The following is a 17055-nucleotide window of genomic DNA, read 5'->3' as shown; positions in this document are numbered from 1 at the left end:
CCACCACCCCACTACCCCATATTCACAATTTTCACTCCCATCTTCCTCACCACTCCACTACACCACATTCACAACCGTCCATCCAATCTTTCTCACAACCCCAATACCCTAACTCCACAATCCTCTCTCTCGTTACGTTTCTCATCATCATCATCATGTCTAAGAAACACATTGAAACGCCTTGAAAGAGTGACAGATCGGTTGAAGGAACTTCTATTGATGAAGTTCATGTTCCAACTTTCAATATATTAACTCAAACCCCCCGCCTAAAATTGCTAAAATTCCAGCGACGTGTGGTTCATCTCAGTTGAAAGATAAAAAAAGAGAAAAAAAATGAAGCAAAGAAAAGGGCGAATTCGGCAAATCAAAAGGGGAAGAAGAGGAAGGAAAAAATTGTTGAAACCCCTTCTGAATCTGATTCTGATTTTGTTAGTGAAACAAAAAAAAAAAAAACAAATGTAGAAGTTGTTCAATCTTCAAAACCATCAACAAGAAGTACAACTAAAAAGAAGGAATCAGAAATACTAACATCCAAAAAACACAAAAAAGTTGTTAGGGTAAGTACTTTATTTAATTTATTTCCACATTAGCCAAAATAGTGATTTTTTTATATCACATTATGCTTATTGTTGTTTTCGAAACATTTGTATGTGTGAAAATTGTTCGAAATATGAATAAAATGTGTATGGATATGAGGTTAATGTTTGGTTGTTGGATTTTGTATGTATTTTGATACAATATTGGTATGCGAATGGTATGAATTGTGTATTAACATTGGTGGGATTGTCTATTAATTTTGTATATGGTATAAATTATTAAATTGATGTGAATAAAATTGTATGAATTGTTTAATTACTCTGTTTTGTATAAATTTAGAATAATATTGATATGAAGATGAGATTTTTCCTAATAAGAAGGTTTATTTTTCAATTTATTCATTAATGTATTAAAATTGTTAAATTATTGTTAGCGTAATTAGATAAATTTATGAAAATAGATTGATGAATGCAACAGTGCAAATGAAGCTGGTATGATGTTTGAATAAAGTTGGTGTGCATTTTTTTTTATATAAATATGGCATAAGGCAGTACTAAAATTTATGTATATGCATGTGTATGAAACATGAATAATATTAGTATGAACATACTTTTATATTATTTTTTTATCAATGTTTATATGATTTTGATTTATTTTTTATTTAATTTATATGATATAATTTAATTATAACTATTTTTAAACTATAGTTACTGCTGGAATGAAACTTGAATAACATTTGTATGAAGTGTGTTTTAATTTAGTATAAACAATTTTATTTTATAGGCAAGGAAGATGTACACACACTGGGCTTCATGTACAGACATGAATGTTTTTGGTGATCTTTTGAATTTCCTCGGGCAAGAGAGGTTTCAACAATTTCTCGAACTAACACCTTTTGGTGTATTTTATAACATACACCACATAAAGATTCAATGTCAACTAGAGCCTAACGTATGAATTTTAAAAGTTTAAGCATAAATTGGAGTTATGAAATTTTTCAAAAAAATTGGACGTTGCCTTAGTTTTATTTGGTAAGTCCATGTGGGCAAGGGGTGTTTTCGTAAATATTAATTTTAGTTAAATTAAGAAGTGGGTATATTTTATTTTATTTCTAATAACTATATATGGTATTAAAACTTTTAAAAGGTATTTTTGAATTCATTCTTCAAATTAAAACCCCCCAAAAGTTCTTTTCTCTAAAAGTCCTCTCAAGCTCAAGGAAGAAGAAGATGTGGGCAACTAGGGTTTCGAATTGAAGGTTTCTTCCATTAAATTTTCGTGGGTTTTCTCAATACTAAGGTATGGTGGCTCTTTATCTAAAGTTAGTTTTCGCTTTAGAGCGAATTTCAAAGGGTTTTCAAATTCTCAAAAGTTATGAAAAACTTCTATTTCTTACTCTACTCAAGGGTTCTTGCATTAAATGGTTTAAATGATGGATTGTGATATTGTTGATGTTTATGATTTTCTATATCTATTGATTAATGTTGAGGATGGCTTTGGAGGATGGTAAGTTGGCTTAATATCATATTATTGACATAATTGTTCTTGCTTGGTTTGATCCAGTTATGGTGAAGGTGTTTTATTATGGATTGTATTATGAATATGGCCTTGAAGGCATTATCTATTGAATTAAAGTGTTATCAAGTTATGAAGTGTACTTATTGTACCATGTGAAGGTAAATATGTGAAGGTATTCTTATGGTTATAAGGTGATCTTGTACAAAGTGTTATTGTAGTGTAATCGAAAGTATGTTCTCTTTAAATGTTCATATGTGACGATTGTTGGATTATGAAGAGTCCCTATATGGTAATGTTGTGACTTGCTTGGTAGACTTAGATGTCCCTTCTTGTTACTTGAAAGCTCTTTGAATGATTGAATGTCTAGGATCGGTAGACCTAAGCATGGTGCCCTTTCTATGAATGATAAAAGAGGACTTCTACATTATATCTTGAATACGCTAGACCTAGCATGGTACTCTTTTTCATGAGTAAGTCTAGACTCCTAAATGTGAATGTTAAACCTTAAAGTGGTAAACCCTAGGGGTAATGACCTTCTTCTCGTGTGAAATGATAGACTTAGAGATGGTGGACCAAAATGGTAACAAACTCCCTCTAAGAAAGCCAATGAGCTATCCTTAAATGAACCTTGATCGGCTAGAACTAAGAAATGGAGCCCTTCTTGGTAGAAGTACTATGAGTTGGCCGAACTTAGAAATGGGGTCCACTCTGGGGCATACATGTGAATGAATTACTCTATGGAAACTAAGGCTAAGCACCGAGTGGATGTGGTTAGGATGGTGACCCTACTTAAGTTTGAGACTAGGGTACAATGAACATCCTTGGACATCTCCTAAACCATGTGCCTACATGGGTTGCTTATTAGTTCTACCTTTAGCAAGTAGAACACCTTCCACGGAGTAGGGTAGACTCCGGATTCTTTGCCTAGCTAGTATGGTCTATGTCGGTTAATGCATATTCCTATCATGTGGGATGTGCACCCTAGTTATTGGATAGGTTCTACAACGTATATGTGGTAGTATGGGATGCTATCTACACATTGCACGAGTAGGCTTAGAAGATACTAAAGTGAGTTCCCTAAGTCTAAATGGCTATTATGTGAAAGTCCTCTTAATGCTTAAATGTCTCCTAAGTGGTTCATTAAAATTTTTTGACTTAGCATGTTATATTGTTATATGGTAACCCTTAGGAACACTTAGGTGTATATAAAGAGATTGTATGGGCGGTCACTTTATGTTTCACTTAAGTGTGGCTTTGGGTAACTTGAGATATAGGTCATAAATGATGAAAAGGCTTACTTGTCGCTTATGTTCATGTATTGTACATTGGTACTAGTTGAGTATGTCTATTATGTGGGTATTGTCTTATATGTGGATGATGACGTGAAATGTGTCTCTTATAATTGTGGTATGAAGGTTTTATCAAAAATGGCATGAAAGCATATATCTCAAATAAATGTCTGTTTTAGCATGTTTTCACATGGTCATCATACTTAGTACTTAATTATGCTAATTCCATATTTTGCTCTATTTTCTAGAAGTGTAGATTCCTGCAAGTGAGTGGGTACTATAGTAAGCTTGGGATTTGAAGTTCTTCCTAGATCTTGTGGTATGTCCTCATATGTCGAGGACAAGACTTTTCTATTCTAGTGTTGTGATAAGGTTCTTGTAATAGACTTAGTAGACTTCTTTTGATTGTAAAGGGTCGTGCCCCTAGTATGTTTTCAGGTTTATGTCTAAGATGGCTAAGAAACTTAGTATTCTGCTTATGTACTTTTGAAAGCTGTTTTAAAAAAATAATAATATGACCTTTGAGTCTTATGGATTTTGTTTTAAAGAGTTCTTAATTCCACACTATTTTACATATCTAATGTGATGAATACTAAAGGCTTGTATAAGACCTCCGAGAGGTCGAATACGCATGTTACGACTTGGGGGTGCTCTCGAGTCGTGACAGCAGGTTTGGTTTTATAAGTGTTGTCATCCTTTTGACAACACAGTTGCTATCCGTGTTTCAAATGTCACACCGCGTATTCTCAACTGGAAGACATCAAATGAGAGTATTTTTTCGATGACTTAAAGAATACGATTTTCAGAACACATGGCAACCAGGTTATCTTTTAGTTATTGTCCTTTACTAATTATAAGTTATTACATTTTTTTTTATAAATTTTAGTTCTCACATCTTATTTTGTTATCACAGCATAAATTCAGAAACACAGTGCTTACTGACGAAGAGATAAATGCCATGGATCAGATCAATTTGCATCAATCTTCTAGTCACCATGAGACAGAAGATCAAGCAACATCAGAAAGGCACGATGTTGACTTCGACGAAAAGTATGTAGAGTTGAAAAAGAAAATTGCGGAGGTATACAATTAAAAATTATGATAATGTTATTCTTCTATCCCTTTTCAATTAATTTTTATTAATTATTTTTCTGTAATATTTTAATGTTATCATATATGTCTACATCTATTGATAAGGTTGACAAGCACATGACCGACTTGAAAGCATATGTCGACAATTCGACAAAGTTGATAATTGAGGAGATTAGGTCTTCAAGAGGTCAACCATCACAAGCAACACACCAACAGGTATTAAATGGTTTTACAAGTTAAAAAACTGAAGCAGTTGGTGTATCATGATATGAAGTGTGTATGTGCACTGTAACTATGAAATGTACAAATTTAGACTTAAGTTAGTATTATTTTGGTATGACCAAATTTTATGCATGATTTTCTAATTTCTGTCTGTTTAATATTGGTATTAAATTGGTATGACCAAATGTTTATACAGTCTCTGTCTGTTTAATATTTTTCAGTTTTTGTCTATTTAATATTTGTATTAAATTGGTATGATTTTCCAGTTTTATCAGTGGTGTTATAAAATTTTATTAACCTTCTATATTGATAATGTTTTAACTGTTATTGTTCAATTTTTTATGTTGGTTCAATTTTGGTATGAATACAATATCAAATATGTGAAAGGCAACATTAGTGAAATGTTATTGTTGTTTGTTTAAATTTTGTATTAATCTTGTATAAATTTTATATGAGACAATTTTTTCACATTATTTTATGATTGAATTTTATATTACGTCATGCATTAGGATGATGCCCATCAACATGTTGAAGAATCTGAAAAAGCTCCAATGGATCAACCTTCAGTTTCAATGAGGGAATACGTTCATACTTCAAACACGGATGGTATGAGTTTCAATCTTATTATGATATGTATATTCACTTTCAAATTTTGTTTAACATTTTTTTTTTAATATATAGATGAAGCTCAGAAGTCAAATGACCAAACAGTTGGTGTTGTTTTTACTGCTGACATACCTGGATCATCAAATTCAAAACCACCAACATTGGATGATTATCCGAATTTTACTATGACACAAATTGTTGCACTTGATCCAATTCTCAATGCTAATACAACCCCAGATGTGCATCCAAGAAATAGAAATCCCGGCAAGTATGACACATCTCCGTATATTCGGTTGTCAGAAGGCAAAAGCAGTTCAAGGAGAGTTCCTATTTTATTTCGTATTAAACAACCATTTGAAAGTCACAATGGGTTTGAGGTTGCAACTGAGTTGATCGATGAGTTTAACAAATGGGTTTTCAAAGATGTCTCATCTAGGTGTGGCAGGTATATGTGTAAATAAAAAATAAAGCAATTTTTTTCTTTCAATATTATACAATCAATTTGTATACACTGTTTTTAATATATTCTTACTGTTAACAGGAAATCTGCTTATTCAAAGCTCAAAGATAGTTTTGAACCTCAAATGGACTTTGGTGTTGCCAAAGTTGCAGAAAAGGATTTTTCCAACATAATGGTTAAACCTGGCAGGCATTGGGAAGACGGGGTAAGTCTTATATATCAACCTTTTAAATAGTTGATTTAAAACTCGTATTTCAGATTTTTGTAATTATATTTGTAGTTTTTGTTTAAAATATATTTTAAAATATCCATATCTATGTTGTATGCATATTGAATGATTTCTGAATAAACTTTCTATACAGTGTTCATGTATGCATTTGATATGATTTTTGAATTAATTTGGAATAAAAATATACTTTCATGAACAATGCACTAAACATGATGGTAGAATGAAATTTATATGCATTCTGTATATATTTGAAACATTTTTTAATGGATTTTTAAATGTTAACAGCATGTTAATACTATTATGTATTATCTGCAAAAAAAAGGCAAAGTACTCTCCTATATCACTATCATACAGTACGATTGACTGTTGGTTTCTGACGTGGGTTGATAACATTGAGAAACAATGGAGATAGTCAAATTGAGACATAAGATCCATTTCTCCCGACCACGATGTTGGACAGTGCATTAGAGGCTTCAAACTGCTTGCCAACATTCCTTGGGACAGTATTGACGATGTCATTATTCCTGTCAATATTAGTGAGAAATTTCACTGGTTTTTGGTTGTATTCAGAATCAAGCTTAGATGTCTACATGTATACGACTCGATGAAGGGAGGATCTGTTCACCCCAAGAAAGTAAATGAAGCAGTTGGTAAACTTGCAACAATGATACCACTATTTTTGACGAGCACAGGATTTTATGGTAAAAAGCTTGATCTGTATGCCAATAAACTCCCTAAATATGTACACAAGTCTCAATCTGACTCATTTGATATCAAACATATTATGCATGCACCTCAACAAGAAAATAGTTCAAAGTATGTATTTCTATACTTTACTGATTTCATTAGAAAAGTTAAATTAATTTATTTCTTAAAATATTTTTTCTTTCTTATTTTTTCATTTTTTCAGTGATTGTGGTTTGTACACATGTCTATTTGTTGAATACATCAGTAATGATGTTTTTGATATGCGTTATATTGATATCGATGCAAAGTACCATCGTCAAAGGTATGCCACAATCCTATGGCATTATGGAAAAACAAAGAATGAAGATGGCGCGATCAGTGAGGGTGAAGTTACTGGTACGGTTGCTAGCAAATTTGGTGGACCTCGCATAGCAAAAAAACATATTTCGGATACCACCAATTATCCTACACCAAGACAACGGACAAGAAATTAGATATAGTCTACTGCACCTTCTACTTTTTTAGAACAACATTTTATTTATTTAACTTTAGGACAATTTTTTGTGTTTAATTATTTGATGATATATAATATCATATGTTTAATTCCAGTTAGATATCATCTACAAATGAATTACCATTTTTCGGGATGCCAATTATGTACAAACTTCATACCAGTTATATATAGACTTCATATCAGTTGGATTCACTATTTGGGGAATATATTACAGATTGAATATATCATTTTACGGGATGCCAGTTTTATACAAATTGCATACCAATTTGATTCAACATTTAGACTTAATGTTATTAATGTGTATTACTAACTAGATTCAAAAATAATACCAATTTAGAGATCATGAACCAACTTTGTCTTATAATTAGTATCGTGTTAGGTATGATATTAATGTGTATTACTAACTAGATTAAAAAATAATGTCTATTTAGAGATCGTGAACCAACTTTGTCTTATAATTAGTATCAAATTTTAATGTTTGAATGTTAGGTACTGTATGAATTGTGATATAATGGTATGAATTGTGTTTTAACATTGGTGTGACTGTCTATTAACTGTGTATATGATATGAATTATTAAATTTGTATGAAAATAGTGATTTGTCTATTAATTGTCAAACGTGTATGAAATTGGATTAATTGTCAAACTAGCGATTTTTTTCTAAAAATATCACATTATGCTTACTTTATATTCTAAACATATTTTTGGATGAAATGTGTATAAAATCGGATTAATACATGTATGCCTCTGACTTTAATGTTTCATTATTGGATATTGTATGAATTGTGATAAAATATTGGTACACAAATGGTATGAATGTTTTTAGGAAATTAATAAATGTTTACATGAAATTGATTTTTCTCGTTGGTATATATATGTGTGATATAAACTGAAGTTAGTATTTGAAGGACACCTGAATAAGATTGGTATAAGGATTGTTTTATTTTCATTTATAGTAGGACACCAGTTGGAAACCAAATTAATATTCATGATAAACTACATTAATTACTCAAGATACCAAATGCATTCCATCATTACCTTGTATAATTATCACTAATATTAACACTATCTTATATATTAAACTGAAATAAATTTTATTTCCAACAGTATGCAATTTGTATGATTAATGAATGCAACAGTATATTAAACACTTAGTTATAATGCATTTCACACCAATTATGCTTCATATCAAAACAAAACATGAGTCTAAAAGAAAAAATAAAATTAAAATTTTATATAGTATAAACAAATAAATAATTATTTTTTGCACAGGATAATTTGAACATGTCTTCCTGTTGTGGCCAACTTGACGACATCTACTGCAAGTAACTTTAGACCTTTTGAATTTTACATCAGCAAACCCTTTGCGTTCAAGTTGCGGTCTTCCTGTTGTTCTCTTTAGACCGGGCGGCATCAATTTAGGCTCTGAAACATAATTTGGTATATCCCATGTACTCTTGCAAGGGAGAGGTTTAACAGGAATGACATATGTATCTTGAAAATTCTTCATGCTATAAAAAGGAGAGCAGTAATCTATTTCATGCAGACTTCTGTATCTAAGAACTGCTATTCCATGCCCGCACGGTATCTCATCATTTTGAAATATTTCGCAACTACACATCTTAGTGTTTAAGTTTACTATGTACCGCTTTGGTCCATCAACAACAACATGCATATCAACTGTTGATGGTATTACCTAACACACAAAATTATTGATCATTAAAATGCTATTACAAAAAAACAAGCCACAAAAAAAGGTTTGAATTATAGTTACAAAATGGATATCAAATTAATGTACTGTTTATTCTAGTTGGCAATTTATATTAAATTAAATTCAATAATTATACTAATTGCATACATGAATACATTTAAATAATAATGAATAAAGGAAAAATCATACCCTCATACTGCTAGACAAAGCAATAGTTTTCTGGAGCATAAGATCATATTTTTTTTAAGCTTTGATCTAGGTTTTGCAGCCTCCTCGTTGTGCTTATGAATCCATATTTGAATTGTTACCCTCATAAATTCAAGAAGTGAAATCACTGGCAACCACCTTGCTATCCTGTTAACATTATTCAAAGATTCGGCTATGTTGGAAGTCATGGTTCATGTTCGCTTACATTTTGAATAAGTCATTGACCACTTGCTATACCTGATATCATATAAATAATCTCTTATTCTTGGATCTATCTGGTCTTTTCTTTGCATAATCGCCTCAAATTGTTGTATTGTATAAGCCTTTGCCATTGTAAAAAATAGCTTTTTCAAATCTTCAGTATTCCTATGGAAGTTCTTCAAAACATTACAACATAAGTGTCATATGCAAGCAAAATATTCCAATCCAGGATTTACTCTGGCAGTCCCTTTCCATATGCTCTCGTTTCTATCTGACATAAAACACATGTTTTCCCTTTCTCCATATTCTTCTCTAAATTGTTCAAAGAACCAAGTCCATGATGCATCATTCTCAGAATCCACTATGGCATAAGCAAGTGAAAGTATTTGACCTGATGCATCAATTAAAAAAAACATCATACAAATTTAAAACACACCTTATATCATATTTATTATTGATTATAAATGTAAAAGATTTAAAAAATACCTCCTGGATCCATAGTGCTTGCAGTCAACATTGTACCACCATATGAGCCTCTTAAAGTTGCCCCATCAACAACTACAATTGACCTACAATACTCCCAACCTCTAATACATGTTTCTAATGCAACAAATGCATATAAGAATTTATCACATTCCGTCCTTTCTAATTTTAAAACCGAACCAGAAAATGTCTGCTCCAATATGTATAGATAACCTGGAAGTTTTTCAGTTTTTACAATAAATTTTATAATTAGATAGCTGAACATTACAACACAACAAATATACTAGTTGGATACAAAATGGCACCAATTATATTCAAATTAGATACAGAATGGATATTAATTGGATACAGAAAGGAAACCAAATGGATAATGGGAATTCAATCTGTAAACAAACTGCATGCCATATTGATGCATTATTAAAATTCACACCAATTCAGTCAATAATATAAAATACAAAATTTAGTTCTAAAAAAAACCTGAAAGTTTGGCATATGACTCGGCTGGATCTCCACGCACCAATTTTATCGCCTTTTCTTTAGCTCTCCAGGCCTGCATGTATGTTAGCGCAACATCATGCACTTTTAACACGTCTTTCGCTATATCTTTTGGAGTGTTTAAGTCGATGGATCAATAAATTCATCCATTATTAAAACTGCTACAACGTCAGTTATTCCCTAACGCATTGCATACACTCTATCTCTAACGGAACAAGTGTGTTCCGCACAATACTTTCTTATTTTTAATAGCTTTGATTGATTCAAACATGATGAGCTCATCATCCAGGAACAATTATCAGCAGGACACTTCAGGTAATAACTGTTTAAAAAACAAAAAAAAAATTCATCAAAAACTGATATACCAAAACACTAAAAAAAAATACACATTCAAACAATCAATTAAATCCTTACCAAGATGAACTAGAATGAGTCACAAGAAATCTGAATTTTTCCACAACTCCATAATGTCGCATCACATCCATAAGTGCTTCTTTATCATTGTAAATCTGATTTTCATCTATAAATAAAATAGAAAGGTCACTGATTACTCCATTTTCTTCATCAGTATTTTCATCGACAACTCCATCTAAATTCACTCCTATCAAGCGGATGGAGTTGCTGGAGTATAAATCAAAGTTAGTTAGTGCTCTACTAACATTAGAATGTCTCCTATCCACAACAACTACAGAATCCTGATTATCTATTGCTATATTCTTCAAAGTTATGCACAATGGATATTTCGTAAAGAAATCTACATTAGCTTTCTTTTGATCTAAAAATACCCGCACACCAACATCATTGTGGATACTAACAGGGGGATATCTATCACTAACTATATATTTTATCTCTATATTGTGAATATTAGCATCTATCATTAGCTGCGATGTTATCGCGCTTACTAGACCACTATAAAGACTAGAATACTCATATATAATCCCCTCCATCTGAAAATTAACATATTTCCCTGTTTCATTAAAAAAAAATAACAATAAGTCTTACACAATACACAAAAAAAACAATTATACACACTTGTCATTATTTTTTCATACAAAAATCATTCAGACAGTAAACTACAAACAGATTTCATTAAATTTTTTTTTTTCAGATTTCATACCTACTTAATACAAATTTCATACATACAATCATCATTTATACCAAATTTATACATTTCTCATACCAAATAGTTTATTCCTTTCACACAAATGTATACATAATTGACAAAACTTATATAAATAATAACATTTCACATTTCATACCAACTTAAAACATTTTTAATACACTTATTCAAAATTCAAAATAACTTTTTTTACTAACTAGTTAACACACTTTCATATCAACTTAAAACAACTGTCATACAATTCTTCAAAATTCTAAATAACATTTTTTTCACATTAGTGAATACACCTTCATACCAAATTCGTTACACGTACACTAACAAATTCATTGAAAACTATACATTTTAATTTATTTTTTCACGAAAAAAACCAGTAATCAATAATATTACAGAAACTTACCAAGAAAAAACCAGTAATCAATAATATGGTGACACTAAACCACTACCAAAAAACAGAAACTTACCAAGAAAATCACTAATATTACAATTTCACAACAACTAATATGTATTATGAACAAAACGTATTGTATATACAAAAAAACATATCACATTCAATATAGTGACGATTTACAGTTTCATTTTTTTTTAATTCACTGAAATCCAAATAAAAATAGTAAACAATTAAAAATACTCACCTGAAGCAACCCATCTTCCGCCATGTTTAATTAATATTGATACGTAGTTGTCCATCACAAAAAAAAATTAGGTTTTTTCAAACCAAAAAAAAATCAATTTATCGCTAGTGACAATTTCTGGAAGAAAATCGAAGAAAGAGAAACGTGAAAGAAAAATGGATAAGATCAAAATTTTAAATTAATTTTAACAAATTGGAGTGAATTAAGGAAACTGAATATTCTTAATTAGTTTGAAATTCCTTAATTCATGCTAATTAATAATTATCTTAAATTAATTCAAATTTAATTGCCACCCCTATTTCCGTTTTTTTCACTTTTTTCCTTCAGAAACGTTTTATTTTAATTTTTTTTTATCTTTTTATTCTTTTCAAATAAAATGTTTTTAATTATTAAAAATAACTTTTTTTTTAATAATCTGTTACAATCTGAAATTTTTAATGTTATAACTTGAAAGTCTAAATCTACTGCTATAACTCGAAAATATTAGTATAATATATGTCATATTAGAAATTTTCACTATTTTAAATATACTGTCTATTTATTACCATTTTCTCACTTATCGGAAAAAGAACAACATTCATGAAGTGAATTATTTGTTTGAATGTTGTATGCAGTGTTATTGGAGCAGTTATTATATCTGCTGGATTTTATTATGTTCTGTGGGAAAAATCTAAGGAGATCAAGTCCATGCATGAGGTTGACGACATTGTTTGTGTAATTGACTCAACAAATCAAACAAGCCTTCTATTGCACAAGTAAATTATAGCAAGAAAAGCATAAGATTAAGTAATGTTACAAGTAAATTATAGCAAGAAAAGTGGTTTAGGCTTCTTCTGTTAGTAACCTCGCATTTTATGCGTTTTGCTTAACGCCCTCGAGAAGTTGGTAAGTTATACTCCCTCTGTTCCCAATTAGTTGTCAGGATAATTTGCTTGAGATATTATGTTAGGTTAGAAATAAAGAAAAAGATGGGTTATTCATGAAAATAGTTTTTCATTTTCAAAAGAGAAGAGAAGTGGTCAATGGAGAAGGATGTAAAGTGAAATGTGCATTCAGCTTTCACTTATGATTACGAGTGCAAGAAATAATCCTTTTATAGGGGGTGGAGAACTGGATATATTCTTTATGGACTATGGTGTATTTTGTTGAAGTAGATGACTGATATCATGTTAAAATATGTGACAATCTCATTTAAAAGCTTAAACTCTTAGAGAGAGCAGAATTTTATTATTTAATTATAGTTTCAATATATTCTACCTGACAATCATAATTGATAATGAGGTTGAGAATATTGTTGTAGATCGAAAACCACATTTTATCTCTGCCAATTTAGATACTATATAGGAGACGTACATGACACATAATTCATGTTAAAGCAGGTAGAACTTAGGTTTGAATTTCATACCACACATTAACAAATTTACATATTTGTATTCAAAAAAAAAATTGAGCCTAGACATGTCCCCGTTGATCAAGGAGCGAGGTTAATTATTCGTGTTAGGTCACGTTGAATGAGAACTCTTCCAACGAATTAACCTTATAGTTAAATAAACTTATATCATTATATTTNTTCATACCACACATTAACAAATTTACATATTTGTATTAAAAAAAAAATTGAGCCTAGACATGTCCCCGTTGATCAAGGAGCGAGGTTAATTATTCGTGTTAGGTCACGTTGAATGAGAACTCTTCCAACGAATTAACCTTATAGTTAAATAAATTTATATCATTATATAGCATAATCTTAACTTGAACCTAAGATTAAAGATGTCTATGAATATCGGTGCTACTTAATTAGTATTGTTTAAGATTTTAATCTAGCTCTTTTAATTCCTTACAATTTTTTTCTTTGATAAAAGAAGCAGGTCAATTTCACAATTTGTCAGGCACTCCCACTGTTTGTTTTTTTTAAAGCATTATTGTAGTGCTGAAAGTATCAATAATTGAAGGGAAGTGCATAAATTGTCGAAATGTCAACAATCAATTAGTGTCACCATTCACGTTCCACTCCACACTTCACTTGTCTTTTTTAGTTGAATGGGTGCCAATTATATCCGATAAGGTAGGGTAGAGTTGAGTAATAAGTACTTATTTATGTTCAACTAAATGTTTCGTGTTTAAGTTTGATCGTATATGAAATTAATTTTGTTAAAAAGTGTTTTAGTCTCATGTAAAATTTATCGACACAAATCTACATTCAATCGGGTCCAATATTACTCCAAACTTCACTTGCTCTTTTGTCGTTTATTTGAAAGGAAACCAATTATGTAGATTGCCCCTTTATCACACCAAAGCACAATATAATAGTCACTCATCCTTTTATGACTCCCACAAGCAACTCTCATTTCTCATGAGGACAACTACTACTTAGCGTGCCCATTCATCTAATGTTTTTTTTCATCTTTAATTACATCACAATTATATGCACAAACTAATTTCCTTTCGGCGAAATGATATGTCATCATTTATTAAATTTCAACCAAATACCAGTAGATTTTTACATAAATAAGTAGGATAAATTCATCATAATTTGTAGGTTGTGGTCTTGTCAAGCCTTGCACATCATTAAAATAATATTGACATGGAAGAAAAAGAAGGAGAATCGAGGATATAAAATTTCAAGACGTACCATGTAACTAGATCTCAATAAGAATTTTGGACTCTAATCTCCGATAATAGGTAGATAAAATTAACAAGATGGATATAATGAATCAATTCGTATTCCGTATTTCCCCATATCATCAACTAACGTATATAAATCATGACTTCCTCAGACCAATCATAAATAGTTTACCACATTTAGTCATAAACGAAAGGTTTAAATATTTAGTCTTGGTCTAATTACAAATTGTACAAAGAAGAAGGTTTGATTCGAAAAAAACTTTTGCAAGTTGAAAGTGCTGTCTGATTAGCAAAATGAAATAACATACTTTTTGATGAATAGATGGACCAAATTTGCACAACCTCTAATCTTAAGATAATAAAAAACAGAAAATGTCATCTCCAATATGGGACCTTAGGAATTAAAAAAAGTGTAAAGATTTCAACTTTAATTTCCATATAAACTTAGCTTAAAAAACAGTTGTTTTAATTCCAATATAAGCTTAGCTGAAAAAACAGTTACTTGAATTCTGGTCCATAATATATAAGTAGTATTATTAAACACACACTGGTATGATTAAATATCAGATTTTTCAGGTAGAGCTCATGTCCGCCACGCGTAGAAATTGATATTTGGGAAATACAAAAGTTGAAGTTCTTGAAGCAAAAACAGAGCAAAAATGGGAAGCAATAACAACAGAGAGACAACTTTTTACAAAGAAGTGCTACCATTTACAGCTATGGTGACTATGGAATGTATAATAGTTGGATTAAATACACTTTACAAAGCTGCTACTAACAAAGGCATGAGTAATCATGTCTTTGTTGTTTATAGTCATGGTCTTGCTGCTCTTCTACTTCTTCCTTCTCCTTTCTTCTCTGCCAGGCACATACTCTGTTTTTTTTTCTATTGCATATTTGTAAAATTTGATCAAGAATCTGATGGGGGTTTGAAAAAATGGAATCATTTAACTGCAGATCAAGGATACTTCCACCTCTCAATTGCTCAATTCTCGCCAAAATCTTTCTTCTTGGAGTTATCGGGTACCAATTTGACTCTTTTTCTTGTTTTTTTTCACTCTCTATCTGTCAATATGCTAAAACCCCAAAAAAAGTTCGGTTATTTTCGAGAAAATTGGGATTATTGGATGTTGTTGGTCTTAAAAATGAGCAAATCAATTGAGGGTGTGTTTGGTATGAAAGGAAAACATTTTCCGGAAAATATTTTTCAAATTTCTCATGTTTGGATGGGTTAAATATTTGGAAAATGTTTTCCAAATCAACACATTTTCCTCAAATTTAAGGAAAATGACTTCCATTCAAAACTTAAGAAAAACATTTTTCAAACCTCTCTTTCAACTTCAAATTACAATTACTTTTTTGTTGAAAAAATCAATTTATTTTGTCCCTATCCTCAAACTAGGCCCCCAACCACCCCCAAAAAAATAATAAATTTATAGCTTGTTTTTAAATTCAATTTTTTTTACCCCACCTTCACCCATACCCCCATCCCCTCCCAAATAAGTCATCTACGGTCCCTTAAAGTTGTCCACATAATTCACTTAGACACCTCAACTAGGACTAGTACCTATTAAACACCTCTACCCTCTCGAATTTGAACCATTTAGACACTTTTTGTCGACGTGGCACAAAAAGTGTAATTCACATCTTGGTGAGCGCGTGAAATTAATATTTTAACATTTTTCCTTTTCCTTTTAAATCTTTTCTTTTATTTTCTCATTATTTTTTTTAACAATAACAATCTTTTTATTTTTCTTCTCTTCCAAGACCATACACCTGCTGCAACCACTTTTCTTCACAAATTAATCACCATTTTTTTTACAATTTCCCTGCTTTCTTCTTCTTTTTTTAATCTTCTTATCATTGTCTACTTCCATCATCTTTTTTCTGGAAAAAGATGGAGATCACCATCCACAATTTTTTGTCAGAAAAGTGGAAATGTCTTCTTTGCCGGAAAAAATGGAAACCATCTACATCTTCTTTGCCGGAAAAAATGAAAAATCATTATTCAAATATTTTCTCGCTCCCTCTTCACCTCTCCCCTCAGACACCACCTTGACCCACACCCCTTCTTCCTCACAAATAGAAGTAGAAACAGAAAAAACAAAAAAAACAATTTTGAAATCAAAATAAACAAAGGAAGAATGGATCTTTTAAGAAAACACTATCAATTTAAATGGAAATAAGAAAGAAGGCATGAAGAGAAATAAAAATGATAAATTCATACGTTATATATGTTAAAATCTCTAATTTTTCTAAATCGAGAATTAACAATGGTGGAATGGTAAGAGAAAGAGAAGAAAGGGAGAGGCTTGCGGTGGGGTGGGGTGGGGGGTGCGGGGGTGAGGGGTGTATAATTTCTTTCCTTTTTTTAGTTTTTTTTTTTTTCAAGTTTAAAGTCTTTTCCTTTAAGATTTTGACTTGTTT

General features: G+C 30.9%; 2 protein-coding genes and 1 pseudogene across 2 annotated transcripts in view; 2 read left to right on the top strand and 1 right to left on the bottom strand.

The window, feature by feature from the left end:
* Window positions 1–17055, top strand: part of LOC125846390 (alpha-dioxygenase PIOX-like) — a 30993-nt gene that overhangs the window by 9011 nt on the left and 4927 nt on the right. The gene's annotated exons all lie outside the window — the stretch shown is intronic.
* Window positions 9474–12027, bottom strand: LOC125847501 (uncharacterized; annotated as a pseudogene).
* The window catches only part of LOC125847500 (WAT1-related protein At3g28050-like), a 6840-nt gene continuing 4810 nt past the window's right edge, over window positions 15026–17055 (top strand). Inside the window, exons 1-2 of the mRNA XM_049527105.1 lie at window positions 15026–15493; window positions 15586–15651. Of these exons, the coding sequence (XP_049383062.1) occupies window positions 15288–15493; window positions 15586–15651 (272 nt within the window). The 5' untranslated portion in view covers window positions 15026–15287. The remainder of the gene's footprint in view (window positions 15494–15585; window positions 15652–17055) is intronic.

This window comes from Solanum stenotomum, chromosome 12, assembly GCF_019186545.1.
Source record: "Solanum stenotomum isolate F172 chromosome 12, ASM1918654v1, whole genome shotgun sequence".
Lineage (NCBI taxonomy): Eukaryota > Viridiplantae > Streptophyta > Magnoliopsida > Solanales > Solanaceae > Solanum > Solanum stenotomum.
The sequence above is the reverse complement of the archived record's forward strand: the minus strand, read 5'-3'. Positions and strand labels throughout refer to the sequence as shown.